Genomic DNA, 20,654 nt, shown 5'->3' with positions numbered 1-20,654 from the left:
TGTGGAACAACAATTTGAACCATGATGGGACAAAACTGAAAACTAATGACTCAGAAATAAAAGGGAAGTTGATTTTTTTACTCAATTCAAACTTTACTCCATTTATTAAGAGGAAAATGTAAATTACACATCATATTTTATCTTTATTTAAGCATCAAGATGTTTCCTCTGCTGTAGGTTACTTTAACTGAACTTTAAGCTTTACTTAATGAGAATCAACAAAACTTATCGGACAGTGATGGCATGCAGTAGTCTGACACCTCAGAGCTGACAAAGGCATTTTCCACAAATGTTTTTAGTTGACATGTTGTTTGGGCTGCAATGCAGCACTAGAGTCATGATGACCTGTGCATTAGCAGCTGTGTCTTTGTGATAAGGCATCGTGTCTGCAGCTCTTCCTGTGACACAGATTTTATTTGATAAATAAAATTTTTGCCTGTGCCCAGCGTAAGATGTATTTGTAGCTGTTGATTTATGTTGCACATGCTTAAAATACATATAAAAATACATGTACGGATGTGAACAACATTTGAGACATAGCTGAGCTGTGAAAAAAAAAACGGTTTTGAACATACAGATCAGAGCATTTTACAGCCTTGGAAGCAAAGTGCAGGAGCCTATTAAAAATATATTTCACATAGTTTTTGGATGTTTACAAATACATTGATTTACATATTATGAATATATAAAAGCCTGGATGTAAAGAATCAAAAACCTTGAAATACAAGTTTTATTTGAAACTGAGGAGATGGCTCCCCCTGGTGGATGTACTCTGCCATCCACTCAGGAAGACTTATGCAGGTGACTAAAGTACACCTCATTATTATGTGATGTTAAAGATAATTTGCTTGCTTTGTTTTCCAGGTCTACATGTTTTTTACAGTCCATAAGTTATAGACGTATTTGGACTCTTAATTTTTGGTGGAATTTTTAGGAAGGTATGACACAATCAATGTTGTTTTGGCTGATTTTTGCTTGACCTTGTTGTACGTAATACATTTTCCACAAAAGAGGATGCTATAGAAAGTAAGATTCCAACAAAATGCAATTGTTCTTTCCGTTTAGGTCTTTTTTTTTGTAATTTATGAGTATGAGCTCCTTCTAAAGTTGTTTTTTATCTAAAAAAAACCAACTTTTTAATATTTTTTACATTTGATTTTTCTTTTTTTACGCCTTTTAATGGTAAGGCCATTGTATTTGTGCAAGTTTAAGTAACCTTGTAAAGAAAATTAATCAAATTTCAAAATGTAGTTTTAAAAGTTCATTCAACTTGGCAAAAATTGGTGCACATTTTAAAAACCGTATGACTGAAATAAACCACAAATAAACAAATAAAACTTGTAACAGTTTGTGTATGAAAAAGATCAAATTAAAAATAACCGGATGTTCGGAAACGCACCACCAACACAAAGGCATCGCGCCATTGAAACTAGCAAGCTACAAATTCGGATTTCCCGCCAGTTTTTGTCGTTTTTCGTTTTATAAACTTAAAATGATTGACGAGGCCGCTTCGTTTACGACTCTCTTCAAAGGAAAACGCGTCAAATTAACGCTCAAGAATTCAACCTTCGTCGGGCTTGTACAGCGAGTCAACACAGACAGGACGCTGGTGTTAGCTGACGGTTAGCTGCAATACTTTTTCTTTTCTTAGACCACTTCCAATAGTTGTTTATTATATTACAGTTTGTACGTTTTGAAGCCACCTTTTATTAATTCGCTGAATTTTACTAAACGTGCTTGCAGTTAGTACCAGTGATGGATGCAAAATTCCGGGATCCAAGCTATTCTTTGGTCGTGACGTTGTTAATGGTGAGTCCACTTTAGAACAGTCTTTTCTGCCATTTTGATCTGATTTAATCGCCTTTTTATTTTATTTTTTATTAAAATCTACAGTTGAATTCCTCAATCAAGAAAGCAACGAGGTTGGGTAAGTAGCTTTGACAATAGCATCATGATTAATAAATGTGTAAAGTTTAATTAGGAAATATTTTTTTACCAAAAAAAGTGTATTTTGGGGGGGACAGCAATTCTCACTCAGACCAACCCGATGAGAAGTTAGATGTAAAGATGTTTCAGCCCTACAGAAGCCCAATCAATTTCAGTGAGTTTAAAGAACTACGTCAAAAAATATTGATTTTTTTTTTTTAAAATGGAAAATAAGTGGTTGGATGTTTTGAACTTCCGAGTGGTTGGATGTTTACAGATGATGAGGACAAAGAGGAAGTCGGCAGCATCAGTTTTGCAGTCATCGATGAGTTTCATGGGAAGTTTGGACCTGCAGTGAGTAGATCTATGTGCTGGAAGCCTTTTATTTTTAATCATTTGATGTAAAATGTGAACTTTTTTATTTATTAGGTGTCTCACATCAAAAAGCAGAGTGTGATTGGTGTGAATGCTGAAGGCGTTGACAAATCCAGGAATGGAAGGTTGTGTTGGCTGCAGGTGGGAAACTTCAAACTAAAAGCGCGAATATTTTCTATTTTAGTATTCGTTTGTTTTCTTAATTGCTATATTTTCTTTGAAAAACAGTAACTTAAGTTTCCTTTGTTCAGATTGCTACCACACAGAAAGTATATCTGTTTGACATCCTGTTGCTGGGAACTCAGGCTTTTAGGAATGGTCTGTCTTTTATTCTGGAAAGTAAGCACATCCTAAAGGTTAGTGATTGGAACTAAATTTGCAACACTTTATTTTATTTATTTTTTCGGTGGGAAACACAGTTTTTTTGTACTAATTCATTCATTTTTGTGCAGGTCATTCATGATTGCAGAGTCATAGCTGGAAGTTTGATGGCTCAGTTTGGCGTAAAGCTAATGAATGTTTTTGATACCCAGGTATGTAAACCTTGCCTTCCATGCATGGCTTAACCCTCATGTTTGTGCATATTTGGCCTTTTGTTGTTCTGTTTTTGGATCACCTGGGTCAGGTCTGATTGATGCATTACCCGCTTTAATTGCTCTGTTTTTCTAGGTGGCAGATGTCATGTGCTTCCACTCAGAGACAGGAGGCTTCCTTCCTGACAGAATCAGCTCTCTCCAGGAGGTGGTGAGTCTCCATTTAAAGGTGCCGTCCTCCAGGCTCTCGGCTCTTCAGATGAAGTCCCAGCTCACAAAGGTACAGAAACCCACTCCCGTTTAGAAGTCTGTAGTTTTGGGGAAAGACAAAAAACAATGTATGTCAAGTTTTTATGAAAAATCTAACAAATAAACAAAATAAATCTTCAGTATCTTTATCAAAGAGTCAAAACGTTGTTTTTTTTAACTTATTTTCTTATTGTAAATCAGCCAAAGTACTTGATTAGAACGAAACAGACTGCTGTTTGCTTAGTTGTGGTTCTAGTTTTGGAATTCGGAAATGAACCAGGACGTTATTTTATTGTCAAAAGATGTGTTATATGTAGAATAATTCAAATGTCTTCAACCTTCATCACCCCATCCACTTAAACAAAGAATCCAAAATCCTCACCTATTAAAAAAGGTATTACTAAGAGACTCTAACCTTTTGCCCTCTTTACTTTGCATTTTTACCAGTTTATTTTAATGCAAAATCATATTTTTTCTATATGATTATGATTTAATCCAGTGAAATATTTGTCAAAATACAGTAATTTCCGGATTATAAGCCGCTACTTTTGTTACACGCGTTCAACCCTGCGGCTTATTCAATGATGCGGCTAATTAATGCTTTTTTTCTGACGGCCGCTAGAGGCGCTCGGGCAGAAAGCCACCAAACGGCATGGAGGTCACTTGTGCTCTAAGGCTCCTCACCCATGGTGCAACAAAAAGAAACACCCATGCTCAGCCCTATTTTGGCCGCGTCCCACAATCCCTTGCTGCCTTTAGACCCAACGTGCACGTGACTATAATATTATGCAGCTTTCAAGTTAAAAGCAGTGTGTAAAAATCCACCTTCACCGCCGTGTTTGGAAAAGCTGGTCTGCTGCGTGACGGAGAGGACAGTGCAAGCTCAGGAGTGAATGTGCCTCTGGATGAGCGTGACAGTACTGACAGCGACAATGGAGGAGACACTGAGAGAGTGTGCGACGAAGAATATCTGACGCTACTCCAATCCGACACCCGGGAGGAAGACTTCCATGGTTTAAATGCACATGAGGAAGCTGAAGAAAGCTCCAGTGACTTTTACGTTAATGTTTTTTTAATCCAGCCCTGTTAGCGCTGTGTTACGGTGTGTCACTGTTGTAGAAAGTTACTGCTGCACACCACTGTGAACTCTGATCTAGGCACTATTTAGAAAGAAAAGCTCATGTATATCATTAAAACTTTGAAAACTCTTTCTGTGTACAGTCTGTCTTTGTAAATATATCATGTGTTGAACCTTTCCTGCGATTACTTTTTTTCTTTCTTTCCTCTCCGCCAAAGGCGGATCTTCCTTTAGTTGTTCACTTCCCCGTTCTGATCCACAGAGCCTCCAGAGCGGGTTAATAAAGAATCATTATTAAAGAATCATTCATCTTCTGGGGGAAACCTTCTTTCATTACACTTCTCTTTCACTCTGTATAACAAACATAAACACACACCCCCAACACACTTTTGCTGTTCTTGCTCTCACTCCCTCTTGCACTGCACGCCCGCCCTCCCCTCCTTCCACTCCCTCCTCCTCCTTACACACCCACACGGTTTCAGCACATACACATCCTCATTCTACAACACATTTTTCAATGTGGGCATGTGTGCCTTATAGACAGGTGCGGCTTATGTATGTACAAAATGGTTTATCCTGTCAAAATGTAATGGGTGTGGCTTGTAATCAGGTGCGCTTTATAGCCCAGAAATTAAGGTATATACTTTTTATGATTTTAAAGAATACAGTAAACCCTTGTTTTTCGCTTGGGTTACGTTCCAAAAAGAACCCGTGATAGGCAAAATCTATGAAGTAGAAACCTTTATTTTTTTTTACAATTATTATACAAATAAATACTCTATTATACATTGAAAAGAAAGATCAAGCCATTTTACAGGCTCAAGCATTTTTATTCACAAATAAAAGTACTTTAGAAACAAATAACTTCTGTACTGTACTGTCAAATAATAATTTTAATCATCAATGTGAACAGAAGGCTTCAAATGGCGGAGATTAGCACTGCGACCCGAGTAATTGGATTAAACGGGAGAAAATTTAAAATTATTATGAAAAAAATACAAAGTACAGTTGGACAAATAGTGACTCAGGTGTATTTCACTGCTCTTCAGACTGAGCCGCTGCATCCTGACTCCGCTCTGCAGTGTTTTCTTCTTTTGAAGCCCGCAGTGCAGGTGTGTGTTTGTTCGGGAGAAGAACATAGTGATAGGCAGTTGTTGTCGCTCTTTTTTCCATGGGTTTTAGAGAAACTTGAAATTGCAAGAGAATTGGAACGTACGTAATGTAAATTTGGCAGGCTGTTTTACGTATGTGTACATTTTAAACTGCAACGTTATTGACGCACAGGTAGAGAAGAAGCGGAGTAACTTTTTAGCCAATCAGAATGCAGAACACCATGCAAATCTGTGAAGTAGCGAAACCGTGAAAAGTAAACCACGTTATAGTGAGGGATCACTGTATTTACTGAATAAACTTAGCAAAATCCTTAAAAAAATAGAGATTTTTTTTTTACTTTTTTGGAACATTTTTGAGAAATAGAGAATTTAGAGACACTTACTGCTTTAAAGCTTAAGTATAGCTAAATCATACCTAGTAATTCTCACTTTTTATTCATAAAAAAGGACATTTATTTATAGATTTAGTTTCTTGTCATACCAGACGATGAATATGTTGAGTTTCACAAAAGGATTGGAAGAAGATTGAAAATGTTAGCACCAACATTTACAAATATTTAGTAGCCTCACCACCCAGCCTTCATCTTCCTGCATAAACCGAACATCGCATGATTGTTTTGTTTTCATACGCAGTTCTAGTAAGTTGGATAACAACAGACTGAAAAAAAAAATAATAATATTTGTACCCCTTTGTTAATTAAAAGAAATCCCTCAACAAAATATCATTAAACTGGAAAATCGTGTAATCCAACATTTTCTTTTATTTTTAATTTAGTTCCACAGAAGCAACTCACTCCGACCATCCAAATATTTGAAGTTTATTTTTTTTAAATCCAGCAAAAAACTACAATCCCCCTCGGCCCTTCACAGTTGGTATCATTGTAAAGCCCCAAATGTCCTCTGTAGATACCAAACATGATATGCAGGTTTTCTAAATGTACAGAAGAGAAATTTGCATTGTTCCTAGTCAGGGGGATATTGGCGAAGTTTGGAGTTTTCTGACTTTGAGTCTTTCCATCAGCTAGATTTAAAAATGGTGACATTTTCTACAGCTAAACTTATTTTTTAACATTTCCTGGTTAATGTGGACATTATTGAGAAAATAAACAGCATGTGGGATAGTGAGAAAAATGCGTGAAGAATGCGGTGATTGTTTTGTTTGCTGGTTTGAGAGTTGGAGTTCTTTTTTTCTTTCTTTTCTTTAGTTGGCTTTACCTCATTGAACTTGAGCTTTACACTTCAACTCCCACGCTGATGGGAACTGTTGTCCGAAAATAATGCTTCTCGTAGCGTCATGTGGGTCTGGTGGCATATTACGCAGGAAACTATGACAAACGGCGATGTTCCAACACGTCGTTCAGAACATTATCTTCTACAGAATATGCTACTTAAACCTGGAATATACGGTTTTCTTCAAAGAATTGTAAAATTCTTGGCATATTGTTTTCATTCATTTTTCAAATTTCTTCCACAGAAGGACATGGAGGTGTGGTACGAGCGGCCTTGTCCGGCCCCCCTCCTTAAGGTGATGGTGGTGTCAGTGATCCACCTGCAGCCGCTCAGACTGATGCTGCTGGATACGCTTATGAACGATTACATGACCCTGGTGGATTCCTACTTGAACAGCAGCTACTATGAAATCGGCACACCGGAGCAAGTCAGTACCACACATACCTAAGACACGTGTTACCATACAATTGGTTCATGCCTAGGAACCAAAACTTTTCAGTATGATAGACATGGCTGCACTGTGGCGCAGTGGTTAGTGCTCTTGCCTCACAGCAAGAAGGCCCCCGGTTCAAGTCCCGGCTGGGGGACATGAAAAACAATATCAATGGGGGACCTTTCTGTGTGGAGTTTGCATGTTCTCCCTGTGCATGCGTGGGTTTTCTCCGGGATCTCCGGCTTCCTCCCACCGTCCAAAAACATGCTACATAGGTTGATTGGCAACTCTAAATTGTCCATAGGTGTGAGTGTGAGAGTGAGTGGATGTGTGATTGAGGATATTCCACCCTGCGACAGACTGGCGACCAGTCCAGGGTATCCCTTGCCTACGCCCAAGTGGCCGGGATAGGCTCCGGCAACCTGGCGACCCCGAAAGGGAATAAACGGTTAAGAAGATGAATGAATGAATGAAATAGAAATGAAATAATCTTCAAAAATGTTCCTAATTTAATTTAATTTTAAGTTCCCATTTAATAGTAGTTATAAATGTTGGACTTTAAAATGTTAGACCCCCTGCTCTGTGTTTGTCACATGACTGCTCAGGTCTGTCTATGACTGGCAAAGTAAAATCCCGCTTTTATTGTTTTAACCACCTAAAAATGTTGGTGTTGATTTATGACACAGTTCACCTTTTTTCTCCTCTGTTTTACATGAACTAATAGAGAAAAAGTAAACTTCTTTTTGATTTTTGAATAAAAACATTTTATTTTGAAAGGTACACAGGCTTGTACTCTTGGAGCAAGCCATTTCTGATTAAAACTTGTTACTTTTTGTGATTTATGTTCCTAAAACTATGAAACTTAAACTAGTCAGGGGTAAGCCTGAGCACACAGAAGCTCTTAAAGCTGAGTTATGGATAGTTCGAGTGACATTTGACTCTGACCTTTTCACCCTTGGAGCTGTTAGTGAGGAGATCACATACTTTTCCTTCAAAATGAGATTGATGGCATCCTTTTAGAACCAGGAAAGATGTATGTTCCCTTGCGACCACTGCCTACATCTGTTGTTCCCTGCTTTTCACGTGTTTGTGAGGGCGCCTCAATCATCTCTCTGCCTTCGACAGGAAGGGGTGCAGGAATTACCCCAAGAAATCAGACAGTTGGATGAAATGCGCTTGAGGCGGCAGGAGTGGGCCAGAGGCCGCTACCCCGTCACGGAGGACGGCTTGCTGGCTCGCTTCAGCCCCCTCCCTCAGACCTCGTCCTCGGCCTCCTTACAGGAACGCAGGACACAGACGGGACGCCCTACTGTGGACGCTGACACTTCTATAAATCCATCAGCGCAGCCTGCAAACACAGGATCACACTTCACGCAAGAAACGTCTGGCGATTGTTCTCCGCCTGCAGGTGTCAAGAAAGGATGCAGACAGGACCAGCTGATTACGAAAGGAAGAGGAAGGCCATCTCCAAAAGAGTCATCTGTCCCCGTTTTACCCTGTATAGGAAGAGGTTTTCTTCTCAACATGCTTCAAACTCCCAGAGAGAGCACCAAAGATGGCGAAACCCCACATCAGCATGAGACGACTCCCACCGGGACAAGCGGAGAAAAAAATTCCCAAGCCTGACTGTCTTGATAATTAGCTGTTAAGTGATGTTTATGGTCTGGGATGAGAGCGTTTTTCACAAACTCTGAAGTCTTTCTCTTCATTATGTCACTCATTCAGGTTATGTTGGTTTCAAAGTAAACGCTGAAAGGCCTAAAGTACATTCTTTTCGAGATTCAATTAGGGTATACTAATGACCACTAGATGGCAGTAAGTATTCTTTTATTTTTTTAGTTTCAAAGCTAAAATTCAAAAGGAAATGAAAAGATAAGTTTAGAAAAATACATTTCTGAATATTTATTTTAAATCTAAATAATATTTTTGGTGCATATATTTTTACATTTTTTTTATTAGTTTTCTTGATTAAAAAAAATGTGTTTTGGTTTGGAGTTTACTACCATTTATTTTGAAAATTGTCGACGTTTAAGTTTTTACTTTCAAATTTTTTCTTTTTGATATGGAAAAAAAAAGTTCATTGTGATAAATAACATTTTGAAAAAAATAAACTTGTGACATCCACAGTGAACATGGTGTACCATGAGTGATTCATCACCTCAAACCTTTAGTTTGTGTTTAAAAGTAAATAGTTTTGAGAAGCAGGATCAGATGTTGATGAAGTATTTGGTAATCGAGCCAAAACACTGTCAACTGATGCTTTTCACTCACGCAAAAATAAAAATAACTTGAGAAAAACGGGGACTTGGCAGCGGCAAAGCAGCGATAGGTTACTGCCTCGCTCTCAGCAGCAGATCAGATGTACTTGATCACAGGTGGTGAACACCTGCCATGTTCTACAAAAGCTGGTCTTATCCAATTAATTTGCTGCTCGAGGTGACATGCAGATTTTGCAGGGAAGGCGGCGCGCAGCCATCTCTGCCTGGATCATCAGAGGTGCTGCTGTAGATCAAGGCATGAAAATGACAGCAGCTCCAGCGCTGTATCCTGCAGCAGAAATGTAGGGGGGAGGGGGGGGGGTGCCCCTCACCCAAACACATCCTACTGCTATTAAGCTATCTGCATGCAGAGGATTGGGCTCCTTCCAGAGCTGTATAATTGAAAGCATGAAACGGATAATGTAGGATTTTAATTAACTGGAAGACAGCCAGTCACAAAGCTTCGCGTCTCTCTTAGAAATCGGCTCCTCCTCAGCTTCTGTTGAACACAAGCAGGGTGGAGCCCCTCCATATGCCTGCCTTAGCCGCTTCAAACACAGCTCCTCATTGTGTAACACAAAAGAGCTAACAGGTTTATAATATGCTGTGTTAAAATCTTCACATGATAAGAGTTTGTAGCTGTTTTGCTTTTTCATGTAGCACTAAAATGAGGGGATACAAATGTGTCAGGTTGTGGAGGTTGGGGTCTCTGTGGGGCCGTGGAGGACAGGCCTCTGTCATTGACCACAAGATTGGAGCTCTTATTTTAGAGGACCTTGCATTTCCTCTCCGTCACAATAATGCCTTATGTGCTCCTCTTCCTGTTTCTCATGCCTGAGAGGAAGGAACTGTGTGCTTGTCACACGGTAGTCACAATTTCCTCCGTCCCTTCCACCCCTCCTTGCACTCCCTACCCCCCAAACTTCAGACACTGTTATGTCCTTCATAGGGGAAAAGATGTCTGCACCTTCAGCATCACAGCAGGATGCGTCCAAGCTAATTTTAGACTTAAATCGGAAAGGTAAAGGACAGACATAAACATAAACTTTAGGATGTCCAGCTGTGTTGATTTAGCATTTGAAGGCTCACGTATAAAAACGCCATTAAAAATAAGGTTTTAAGAATCATCGGAGCTAAACGGCAACAACTAAAGCAGGTCAGTTTTGTACCATTAGGACAAAAACATTATATAACATGGCATGAAAACAAGATTGCATTACAGATCCAATGTGTTGGCGGTGCCCTCCTGACACAAAGGTGTTGTGTCCTCTTCCACCTCACTGCCCCAACAGTACAAAGCAACACAAGCACACAGAAAAAGCCAATGCTCCTAGGCAACCCCTCGTGCCACTTATTAGTGTTAGGCTACAGATTTGTTCATAATTAATAGGCATTCATTAAAAATTAAGAACGTGGATAACACACTGAAAACCGCCCCCTCCTCCTTTTTTTTGACAAGCATCTCGTTAGAGCTGACATGTCTTTTGGTTAGCCCGCACTCCCCAGCTCTTCATTATAACTCAGTTTTGCTTACAAAGTGCACTTTCAGATCACGCCACGTTTGTTTGGTGTTGCTGAAGGCGAGGAAACTCTGCAATCGGGTTATTTTTCAGCCTTTTTAAATTTGTCTCCATGACTGAGTTCTGCTATAGAGGCACCTTTTCTTTTTCTTTTTTTAAACCTCTGCGGCTCGCCTCAGGCGACAAACTCTTGGTTGGACAGAACTCGACCTGCTGGTTGTGTGTTTGTTGTGGAGAATACACATTTAGCAGTAGTAGTAATGCCACAACAAATTAAAATTATGTCAACAAAACATCTGTTTTATTATTTATGAAACCACCATTTTTCTTTTTTGGGGGGAACAGGAGGGTTACAATCGTATCAGGTTCCATTAAGCTAATGAACCGGATCCTTGGAGTCAGTATTCCATCTGTTGGCAAAAAAACCTTTTGAAACCTGCTGGCCATCAGCTCACCCGCCTTCTTTTTCTCACATTACTTAAATGACCCCACTTTTGCTCTCAGTTTATATTAGTGTAGAAAAACTGAGCCTTTAAAACACTGCAGAAAATGCAAGCAAAACATTTTTAGTGTTTCAGATGGCCTTAAGGACACATGGACACGAGTGGTATGCACGTATCTCAGCAGGCAGGAAACCTGTTCAAGAGGAACCTTTGATTCAGACACACACGCAGATCCAGGCACGTAGTATAGATCTTTATGAAACGCTCTGTTTATTCAGGTAGCATGAAGCGACAGAATCTGGCAGGGGGGTCTCCTGAGGAATTAAAAAACAAGAGAAAAACAAAACACACAGGATGAGTGAGGAATGATGGAACACATGGAAATATATTCATGACAGTGTTACTGTGACAACTTATCACACAGCTTCTTTCTTTCCTGTAACAGTTCACTTTCTATGTACATATATTTATATGTATATTTTTTATTTTTGGATTTTTTTTTGTTTGAGTAAAGCCATGAAAGTAAAAGTTAATTTGATATAATTAAAATAATCTTTCAAACCTCTAAAAATCCCAACCACTGGAAGAAAAGAAAAAGAACACTGACAATAATTGTGTTTTGGGGTTTTTAACAGGATTTTCTGTTATTTTTCTCATGATGGAGGACATATATGAAGAAAATTGAGGTAAAATTTGCATTTCTGAGTATTTCTTTACTAATATGGCTGTGAATCAGGAGCAATCTGATGCACCCACTTGTAGACAACGATCCATGCACATCTTCGTTTTCCTTGTCAGACCAACATCTGGCCTTAAAGGTGTATGACTGGATAGCTCCAATATTGGCGAGCAATAATGAGCCATAAAGATTGTGAGTTAATGTGAGGTTGAGGTTGTGAGGCGCTGTGAGCCAGCAGTAGAGCACATAAACAGATGGATGATGGAAAGGCTGACGGCTTACTCCAGTAGTCTTCACTCAGAGGTAAATTTCTAATGAACTTCCGCCGCTCTGCAGAAACTATGTCCTAGAAAACGACACAGGTTTTTCAATTTTGGTTAAAAACGGCATATTCAGACAGAACAAGAAAAAAAACAAAAAAAACCCCGGCATATTCATAATTTAAAAGACCACTGGGAAAATAGTTAAAAAGATGATCAGAGTGGGACTTGAAATCCTTGAAAGCAAAAATCCATTAAAACTGGAACCTATTTAACCAAAACTACAAAAAGAGACCCATAATCATAATTAGTTACAAACCCAAACCAATTGTTGGGAGCAAAAAAGTGACGGCGAAGAAAGGATCTCACAATCCAACAAAATGCCCAAAAGTAAGAGTAGACTGACTTTGTGTCCATCATTTGGATTTATGTCAGTATTGTTTGTATATGCGGAGCTTTGGAAAGTGTATGCTTTGGGAACTCAGTCTTTTTTTTAAAACTGTTTTTAACTGTTGGTTTTTGTTCATCAATCTAAAAAAAAAACGTAATTCAAGTTGAAATCCTTGATTGTTAATTTAAAAAACCACTACAACCACTTACTCCAGCTCCCTGAGCTCACTTCATGTACAAAGGATGATCAGGAAACGCTGATGATGTGATTGTTTTGTGTAAAGAACGCTGACGTGTGTCGGTGACGAGCCTGCCTGTGAGTAACGAAAAACTTTCCCCCCTCAGCTCCCACTGCTAGCAAACAGCATCAAAAATATGTTTATTTATGCTGGAAACTTTTATTAGAAGGACATCTGGAAAGGACTAAACGTGTTTACGCACCAGCTTTGACTGATTTCAGGACAAACCTAAAACAGTCCCACTGGCTTGAAGAGTAAGTGTCGACCAAAAAGAAAGGACGCTTTTGATGCTACAAATGTCTTTGATTGAAAAGATGGGCTTTGGCAAGTCCCTCATAATTAAAGCCTGCATTGTGTAATGTGTGGGTGTGCACACAGATGGGGGGAGGGGGGGGGGGGGTGTAGCAACACAGTGGGCCTGGAAGACGAAGAAGAAGGGGTGGAGCGGGCTCCCGGCAGGCTGAATTAATGCCTATGGTTTGGCCTGGCAGCTGCTCTGTGAGTCTGGCACACAAACAACCTGGGACTGCAGTGTTGTGTTGCCAGGGCCAACCAGCAGCCAGTTAAAGAGGTGGCAACGCCAGGCACACCAAACATACTCCTTCTCCATTGTGAGCTTTGTCTTTCAACCAGCGCGCCACACTTGTGTTGCTTATTACGCTGGAATTATTGGATTAGTTTGAGATTAAGTTTGGTAATTAAAATGGACAAATTTTGTTAAAATCGCAGAGGATGATTTAAAAGCCAGATTACAACCATGCAACTGTAAAACGGTCATTGCTTATATGCTAAAAAAAACAAAAACAAAAGAAAACAAAGAACAACCTTAAAGCACTTCATCTTACTTCCACTTTGATTTGCCTTTTCCTGCCATTGGAAAGTAGCAATAATTCACTTAGGTGATTTATAATTTAATCTGCTTTATGAAGATGTGCTGCTCAAAAGCCCTAAATGGTAAATTAAATGTGAAACTCAGAGCTGTGCCATCTGTTTGAACACCTGCTTTGAGTTCCGCTCATATACCTACCATATGTGTGGCTGTAGATCTACAGAACACCTGCGAATGTGCCGGAGAAATTTCATACCCAAGATATAATATAACCGGATGTTCAAACTATCTGTACATGACACTATTGTGCCACTACCCTTTTTCCCCAATCAAATAAATCCACGTTGTCAGTGTATCTACTAAATCTTGAAACACATTGGCTAGTATTCGCTAATTCTGATCTTGCCAAGGCTTGCTAGAGCAAACTTGGCCCAGTTGCTCCAGCGTTTCCCCAAACGTGGCACCGGGACGTCTTGAGTCCAGTTACACCAGCTGCTATCTTGGTGTCACAGACAGCTGTGTCTGAATATTCATACAAAGTGCAGATTATTGTGTGTTTGTTTGGCCTCTCTGTGTGTGTTTTCAAAACCAACCAAAAGTCTGTCTCTCCCCTGAAGGCTATGAGTGTCCACTCCTTAAAAAACTCCTGTCGAAGCGCTTCCTTTATGTTACCAACGGTAACCGCTGTAGCTTCAGGTTGGGTTCAACTTGGGTCTTTTTTAGTTGTTGTTTTTTTCAGGCTGCTTTGGAGACAAAGGGACTCTCACATTGACAGCAACAGCAACCGCCTGGAGCTGTTTACATCAAGCTCCTCTGGCATGCACTTTGGAGGAAATTTTGGAAGATGTTTGGTCAAATAACGCACTTGCCAGCAGTGGAAGAACCACTGACTGTGTGCACTGAGAATGTTTTGAGAAGGAAAATCGGTTAGGCGAGCAGATGGCCTTTATACGTGGAGTAAAGCCGTGGGCACACAGAGGGAGTTTTGTGGGTAAACTGTCTTACCTCCCCTCAATTTGTTTAGTGATGAGGAAAGCAAAATGGCAGCTCACTGCTGACAGATAATGGCTCAGCAGCATTAATGTGAGCTCAGGTGTTTTGTTGGTGCTGCTGTTGTGTTGAGGAGGAACAGGTTATTACTGCAGTCACCTGAAGACAAAACAGACAACATGTTTTAATCATTAAAAAACAGCACATAATATTACATACTGAAACGATTTCTTTATTGTTTTGACAAAAAAATTGTCTTCAAGTCCCTCTCCGATAACTTTCGATTTGTTGTGAAAGCATTCCCAGTGGTCTTTTTATTATGAGTATCGCATTTTTAGCCAAAATCCAAAAAGCAGTTACGTTTTCTGGGACATAGTTTCTGCAGAGCGGCAGTACTTTGTTAGAAACTCAATTCAGACCCCACCCTCTTCATGTCACCCATAACCGAGAGCTCTCTATTAACAGGCTCCTACGCTAGCTTACAGCCCGTCACCCCCCCCCCCCCCCCCCCATCCAACATGAGCAATGCAACGAAAATGGCGAGCAATATCCAGCCGTACAGTTTTTGAGCCAGATGTCTGCTCAGACAAGGCAAACAGACGTATGTGGATCTAGTCATTTACAAATGGAAGCATCAGAATCGAGCAAATGGCCCGCCCATTGTATTTTTAAGTCACAAATACACTCAAATCCAAACTGCATCTTTTTTTTTCGTCTGCTCCTGATTCAAAACTTTTTGAACAAAAAATACTCAAAAATGCAATTTTAAGTTTAATTTTATTTTTATATGTCCTCCATCATAAAAGAAATGCTACAAAAACATGTTAAAAACACAAAAAACACGATTTTCATTCAAGCAGGTCTTCAATAAACATAACAGGTTTTTTTAATGTATTTATTTAACCTTCATTTATCAAGGCAAGAAAGATTAACAAAATAAATTCTTATTTTCAACTGCGGCCTGGCATAAAGGTGTGTTGCAGCTCTTTTCCACAGGTCTATATTCTTTTGCACATTAAAATTGTTTTATGCTGGCACAATAAATTGATAAATGAATTACATTTGTTTTAATGACAAATCTAAATGTCCCTGTTCTTGACACTGTAGATGTGACAACATCCTATACTCTAACCCGGAAAGAATAATTAAAAAAGTCTTAACTCTAAAACCTCTGACTTACACAACAAGATGATACCTTCATGCAAGAACCCTTTACAGTCATCTTTGGGGCTATATTCAACAATACATTTGTAAAATATGGCATAAATGTGGGTCACACAGGTGAAATTTGCTAATTTTTTATCCCCTCTTCATCCTATTTAAGGTCACAGGGATCTGCTTGGGTCTAATCCGTCTGCCATTGGGGCAAAGAGAGGGTTTATCACAGAGCAGCAGGGATAAACAAGGATGCACACTCCTGAGGGCAATTTAGATTCATCAGTTAAAAAACATGTTTTTGGGAAAACTGAAGATACCAGGAAACATACATGAACAAGAGTTATTTTCCTATACCTGAAAAGACAGAAAAAGAACATTTATTTTGAAATAATTCACAAAAAAATAAAATTTTTGTTTGAAGAAGAAAAAAATTAAATTAACATAATCAAATAATAGTTTGAATTTGATTTGTTTGGTTTTCTTTTAGCTTTGAAATCTTTTTTAACAGTTTTCCTTCTTCTTTATGGCTCTTTCCTTTTAGTCTTTTCACATTTTGCACTCACTTTTTTTATTCTCAGTTGCAGTGTAATAAAAAAAAAATAAAAAAAAGACTCCACATTGTTTGAATAAGAACCAAAATGGCATTTCATCGTCTGTATTTTCTGCTTGCAGAGTGTGGGTGTAGCACAGCTTACTGTGCCCTAAAAGGAGACATTTGCGCAGAACAGTTTTCCCATCAAGCTTTTGCCTTTGCTCTCAGAGGCAACAGAGCCACTTTCCTGTCATTATGAGGGCTCCAAAGGAAAAAGAAAAAACAAAATGGTTTCCAGGTCTCACTTTAATCTGAAAAGGAAAGGCTGGTGAGAGGCCAGGATTTAGTCACAGGTAGAGTTGTTTTAACTGAGAGGGGCACTGAGTTGTGGAAAATAAGACAAACAGGGCTGCGTGGACTGATATCTCAGAAGACGCTCAACACTGGTTATTCCTGGCTAAACACACATAATAAAACCAACACCCACTGCGGCTTGTAAATTAAAACATTAAACTCCCAGTCAAACATTAATCTTTCATGCATTATTCTCGGGCTGCCAGCCAAAGGCTGTTATTAGAACAATATGCACGATGTCTGACTGACAAAACATTGTAATTCTGTAAATAAAATCAGAGGATTTACTCACATGAGGTGAAAAAGCCATGAAATAAAGAAGCAAAAATGATACAACTTCCAAATGTTATTGTACAACAGATAAATTAAAACTGAGATCCAAGATGTTGCAAAGTTAAAAAAAAAATCCCTGCCCACTGTACACATCATTGTTCCAAAGACAATTAGACAATGTAATTTGAACATGGCTAGTTCAGTTTAGCAAGGCTCAGCACACAATCTGGCCAGTCGAGATCTTTATTGTTTGAAGAGAAGCCATGTTGTCTGTGGAGGTTCCCTTTTTTTTCATAGTCCACGTAGATGTATCTGCAGGAGCAGAGTCAGGAGCCACTCTCATACAAGATGCAGTACGGCTCTAATATTGACACTCAAAAATGTACACCGGTGTGTTTAAGCATCAAAAAAGTGTTTAAATTAAACCTTTTAGATCCACTTTATATGTTTTACACTATTTTTACTGAACCACAATGACTACAAACTTCCTGTAACCCATTTCTATGACACATCAGGTTGATAGAAATTAGGACAAAAGTCAATATCTATACAAAATACATGAGCAAAACTAAATGTTTTTCTTAAAGGGCCTATACCATGCTTTTCTTAAGCCTTTCAGAGTAAACTATATCCATATATATGATAATATATTACCTTGGGCACACTAAAGAACACAAGTGCTATGAAACATGAGTTATTTTCGCAGCCCTTTCTAGTAAGACGACTGGATCTCTGAGGCTCCCCCTTTCGCTGGGGTGCCGCCCATTTCACGACGTCAACCTAGAGCCGGCCTCGGCAGGGTGTCTGCGTTTTGCCCACAAAAACAAACAACATCCAAACTTTTGCAAAGATGGATGTGCATGAAAGTGGGTGTGTGTTTTAGCCTGGGAGCGATGCTGGCAGTGCTGAAGAGATAGTTCCTCACTTTCATATGTCCCAGCGTGAAATCCCATTCATTTTTGTGGGTTGGGAGGGGCTGGTTCTAAGAGCGCAGGTTTTTAGAAGAATGCTAAGAAATGCATGAATGGAGCAAAATACTACTTTGGGGGCTGTTTTTTGTGAGGAATTTACATTTTAATACACTTAAAAGCTCAAAAAGTTGATTTTACATTTAGGCCCTTCAAGAAATAAGTCAAATGCTCGTTTCATTTAATCATTAGCTGGCAAAACGCTGAATTAGTTTTAAATGAGTGTAATTGTTGGTCCCACCAGGCATATTTCTATTACCTTCATAGTTTATTTCTTAGAACGTTGGCTTTTTTTAAAATTTCTTCCATATTTTTCGATTTCCTGTCATCTTAAATTACTCTAAGCAACTTTGCCCAAGCTGATGTTGTAGCATGGATGTGTCAAGCTTTAAAACGTGTTAACTAAAGCCATTTATGTCACTTTGAAAGTGTTTTCAATAGGGCTATTACTTTCCAAATCCCAGGAGACTTTACCTGTTTAAAGTTTGAAGCGGCAGATAAAAGACATTGGTAATATCCTTAGAGTAGCACAATTTTGTCCACAAGAACTTATAGGTTAACTTATTCAATCCAATTAAATCTGTTGGTATTTTGTATAATATAATTATATATATTCTATCTTTCTCTATTTTGGATGGCTTATAAAGTAAAAGCAATGTGGAAAAAAGTTTGAATAAAAAGTCTGCTGTGTAAGATATGTGTAGACAAACATCTATAATTGCCAGATAGAACCATATTTAAATGTTCAATAAAACTAAACAAATTACTTTAATGTATTCGTATTTCTAATGTTCTTTGTATGTGTTTTTTGTGTTTGTGTGCACATGTGTGTATTTGAAAATGATCAAATGTTGTTAAGTTTAGCCTATATTTTCACTTATTTACAACTCTTCAAATGTTGGAAAGCCACATTTCCTCAAGCCCGTATCATTAATCCTCCACCACCTTGCTTGATAATGACTGTGAGGTGGGAAAAGTTGTTGTAGGAGTGCATCCACATGACAGGTTTATACCCATCCAGGGTTTGTTGATTCAGATAGTCTGCTATTTTTGACAAATGTGAACATGCAGTATGAAACCTGGGCCTCTTAAGGGTCTCAGTTCATTTCAGGGTAGACCAAATGCAGAAAAGAAGTAATAGGATTAAAATACATCAGCGCCGCGTTTAAAAGAAATAAAATTACCTGCTCATAGGGCAAAACTGAGGAAACACAACTGACAAAAAATGGGATGTCTAGCAAAATAAAAGTGGTTTAGGGAAGAGATAAACAAACTTGTTGCAACGTGAGAATAAGAGGCTTAGTTTTGACAACTTCATGCAGTGAAATGTAACACAAAGTGCTTTACATGACAGAAAAATAGAAGTAAACCCTGTTGCCAAAACCTGTTCACTCACCTATTCCATAACCTCACAAAATCCCAAATTACAGACAAACAGGAGAAAAAGGCCACATCTGGCATAGTAAAAACCTTAGTTTGGCTTCTGTGCTTCTAAAAACCAAAATTCAAAGAAAAAGAAAAATGTCAGAACAAAGGTTTGCCCTTTTATTTAGGACAATAAAACAAACTGAGTTTATTTGATTATTAAATTTGGATTTCTTTATGAAGTCAGGAAGTTGTGTTGTACGGGGTTTTTGTTGATATGTCGTATCAAAGTTAGGGCTAATGTGCAAACTGTTTAAAGCAGATTTATCAAGTCAGAATTGTGAAGTTGGACAGCAACAGATAAAAAAAGTATTTTGGGACATGCTGTTGTGCTCTTTGGTGGTCTCAGTCTGGGGCTGAATTTGCTCCAACAGGATACGTATTGTGGCCTGCAGGATACTGACTTAAGTTTTCTCAGCATTTCCTCCTCTAAACACTTCCCACAAAGTTTGATTCCCAGGACAAAGCCCACCTTTCTGATGAGCTTGTGCAGTTTGCTGGCTTCAGTCATCAGCCAGCATGTAAAACCAATGCGAGGGAAGCACAGCAGCAACTTCTTATGTGACGCATGTTCACGTAAACATGCATTCTGGAACACGCATTTAGCCCATGATGTTTACACTGGACAGGCAGGAAGGGATTCTTCTTTTTGTTTTTCTACTGTTTACTAGCACACGTCCGCCACCTACAGTTGGAAGAGACTTGGTGGGAAATGTTGAAGTGGTGCAAATCTTGCTCCAGGCTTTTTCTTTCATAGCTCTATTCCGATATAGGAAAGACTTAGCATCGTAGAATTCCGGCCGGGCACAAACTACAATTATTAATTTGTCCTTCGTGATCAATTTACAAATTATTGGCACTTCCATGAATTGAAAAGGACGCCATCCATATGTCACCAAATCCGAGTCCCTGATTGGTCAAAGTTTGACCTGGTTTAACTTTCAATGCCGATTTTATGGCCGCATGTTTTGAGGCTCGAAAACAATTTTAGAAAAATGCTTAGTGAGATTTTTAAAAGTAGACCTCTCGTTTAAAATGGTTGCTTGAACGCACGTTCAAGGGTGGTGTGAGCCTCGACAGAAGCAGTACTAAAATGCACAAGAAGCACCTGAATATGACAAAGGTTCAGAGCATATTCTGTAGGAAACTAACTTTGTATGCAACTACCCCTCTCTGATCATCTTTTGATCTATCGTAAAAGCGTTCCCAGTGGTCTTTTAACTATGAATATGTAGCCAAAATAAATAACCTGTGTCATTGTGTAGGCCATAATTTCAAAAAAGCAGCAGTAGTTCATCAGAAATTTGTGTCTGAGTTGTGGTTGGGGCAGAGTTGTGGGTGGGCTTGATGGTGCAGAGTAAGCCTGCCTTCATTTCCCAACATCATTGAATATAAAAATA

The 20,654-nt window shown here is 38.9% G+C and overlaps 1 protein-coding gene across 5 annotated transcripts in view; it reads left to right on the top strand.

Moving 5' to 3' along the window:
• The window catches only part of exd1 (exonuclease 3'-5' domain containing 1), a 59,010-nt gene extending 49,943 nt beyond the window's left edge, over positions 1-9,067 (top strand). The window contains exons 1-11 of one of the 5 annotated variants that reach the window (XM_078941074.1): positions 872-938; positions 1,744-1,809; positions 1,894-1,927; positions 2,006-2,101; positions 2,204-2,280; positions 2,356-2,442; positions 2,553-2,657; positions 2,754-2,834; positions 2,971-3,114; positions 6,748-6,930; positions 8,062-9,067. In XM_078941074.1, coding sequence (XP_078797200.1) covers positions 1,756-1,809; positions 1,894-1,927; positions 2,006-2,101; positions 2,204-2,280; positions 2,356-2,442; positions 2,553-2,657; positions 2,754-2,834; positions 2,971-3,114; positions 6,748-6,930; positions 8,062-8,562 — 1,362 coding nt within the window. In that variant the 5' untranslated portion in view covers positions 872-938; positions 1,744-1,755 and the 3' untranslated portion in view covers positions 8,563-9,067. Of the gene's footprint in view, positions 1-871; positions 939-1,382; positions 1,623-1,743; positions 1,810-1,893; positions 1,928-2,005; positions 2,102-2,203; positions 2,281-2,355; positions 2,443-2,552; positions 2,658-2,753; positions 2,835-2,970; positions 3,115-6,747; positions 6,931-8,061 lie in introns of those variants that run through there. The other 4 variants (XM_004082337.5, XM_011490427.3, XM_078941073.1 and 1 more) reach the window with 4 other exon arrangements.
• The last annotated feature ends 11,587 nt before the right edge of the window (positions 9,068-20,654 follow it).

Source organism: Oryzias latipes, chromosome 22 (genome assembly GCF_053564925.1).
Source record: "Oryzias latipes strain Hd-rR chromosome 22, Olatipes_Hd-rR_3.1".
Classification (NCBI taxonomy): domain Eukaryota; kingdom Metazoa; phylum Chordata; class Actinopteri; order Beloniformes; family Adrianichthyidae; genus Oryzias; species Oryzias latipes.
Note: the sequence above shows the minus strand (reverse complement) of the source record. Positions and strands in the feature narration are given on the sequence as shown.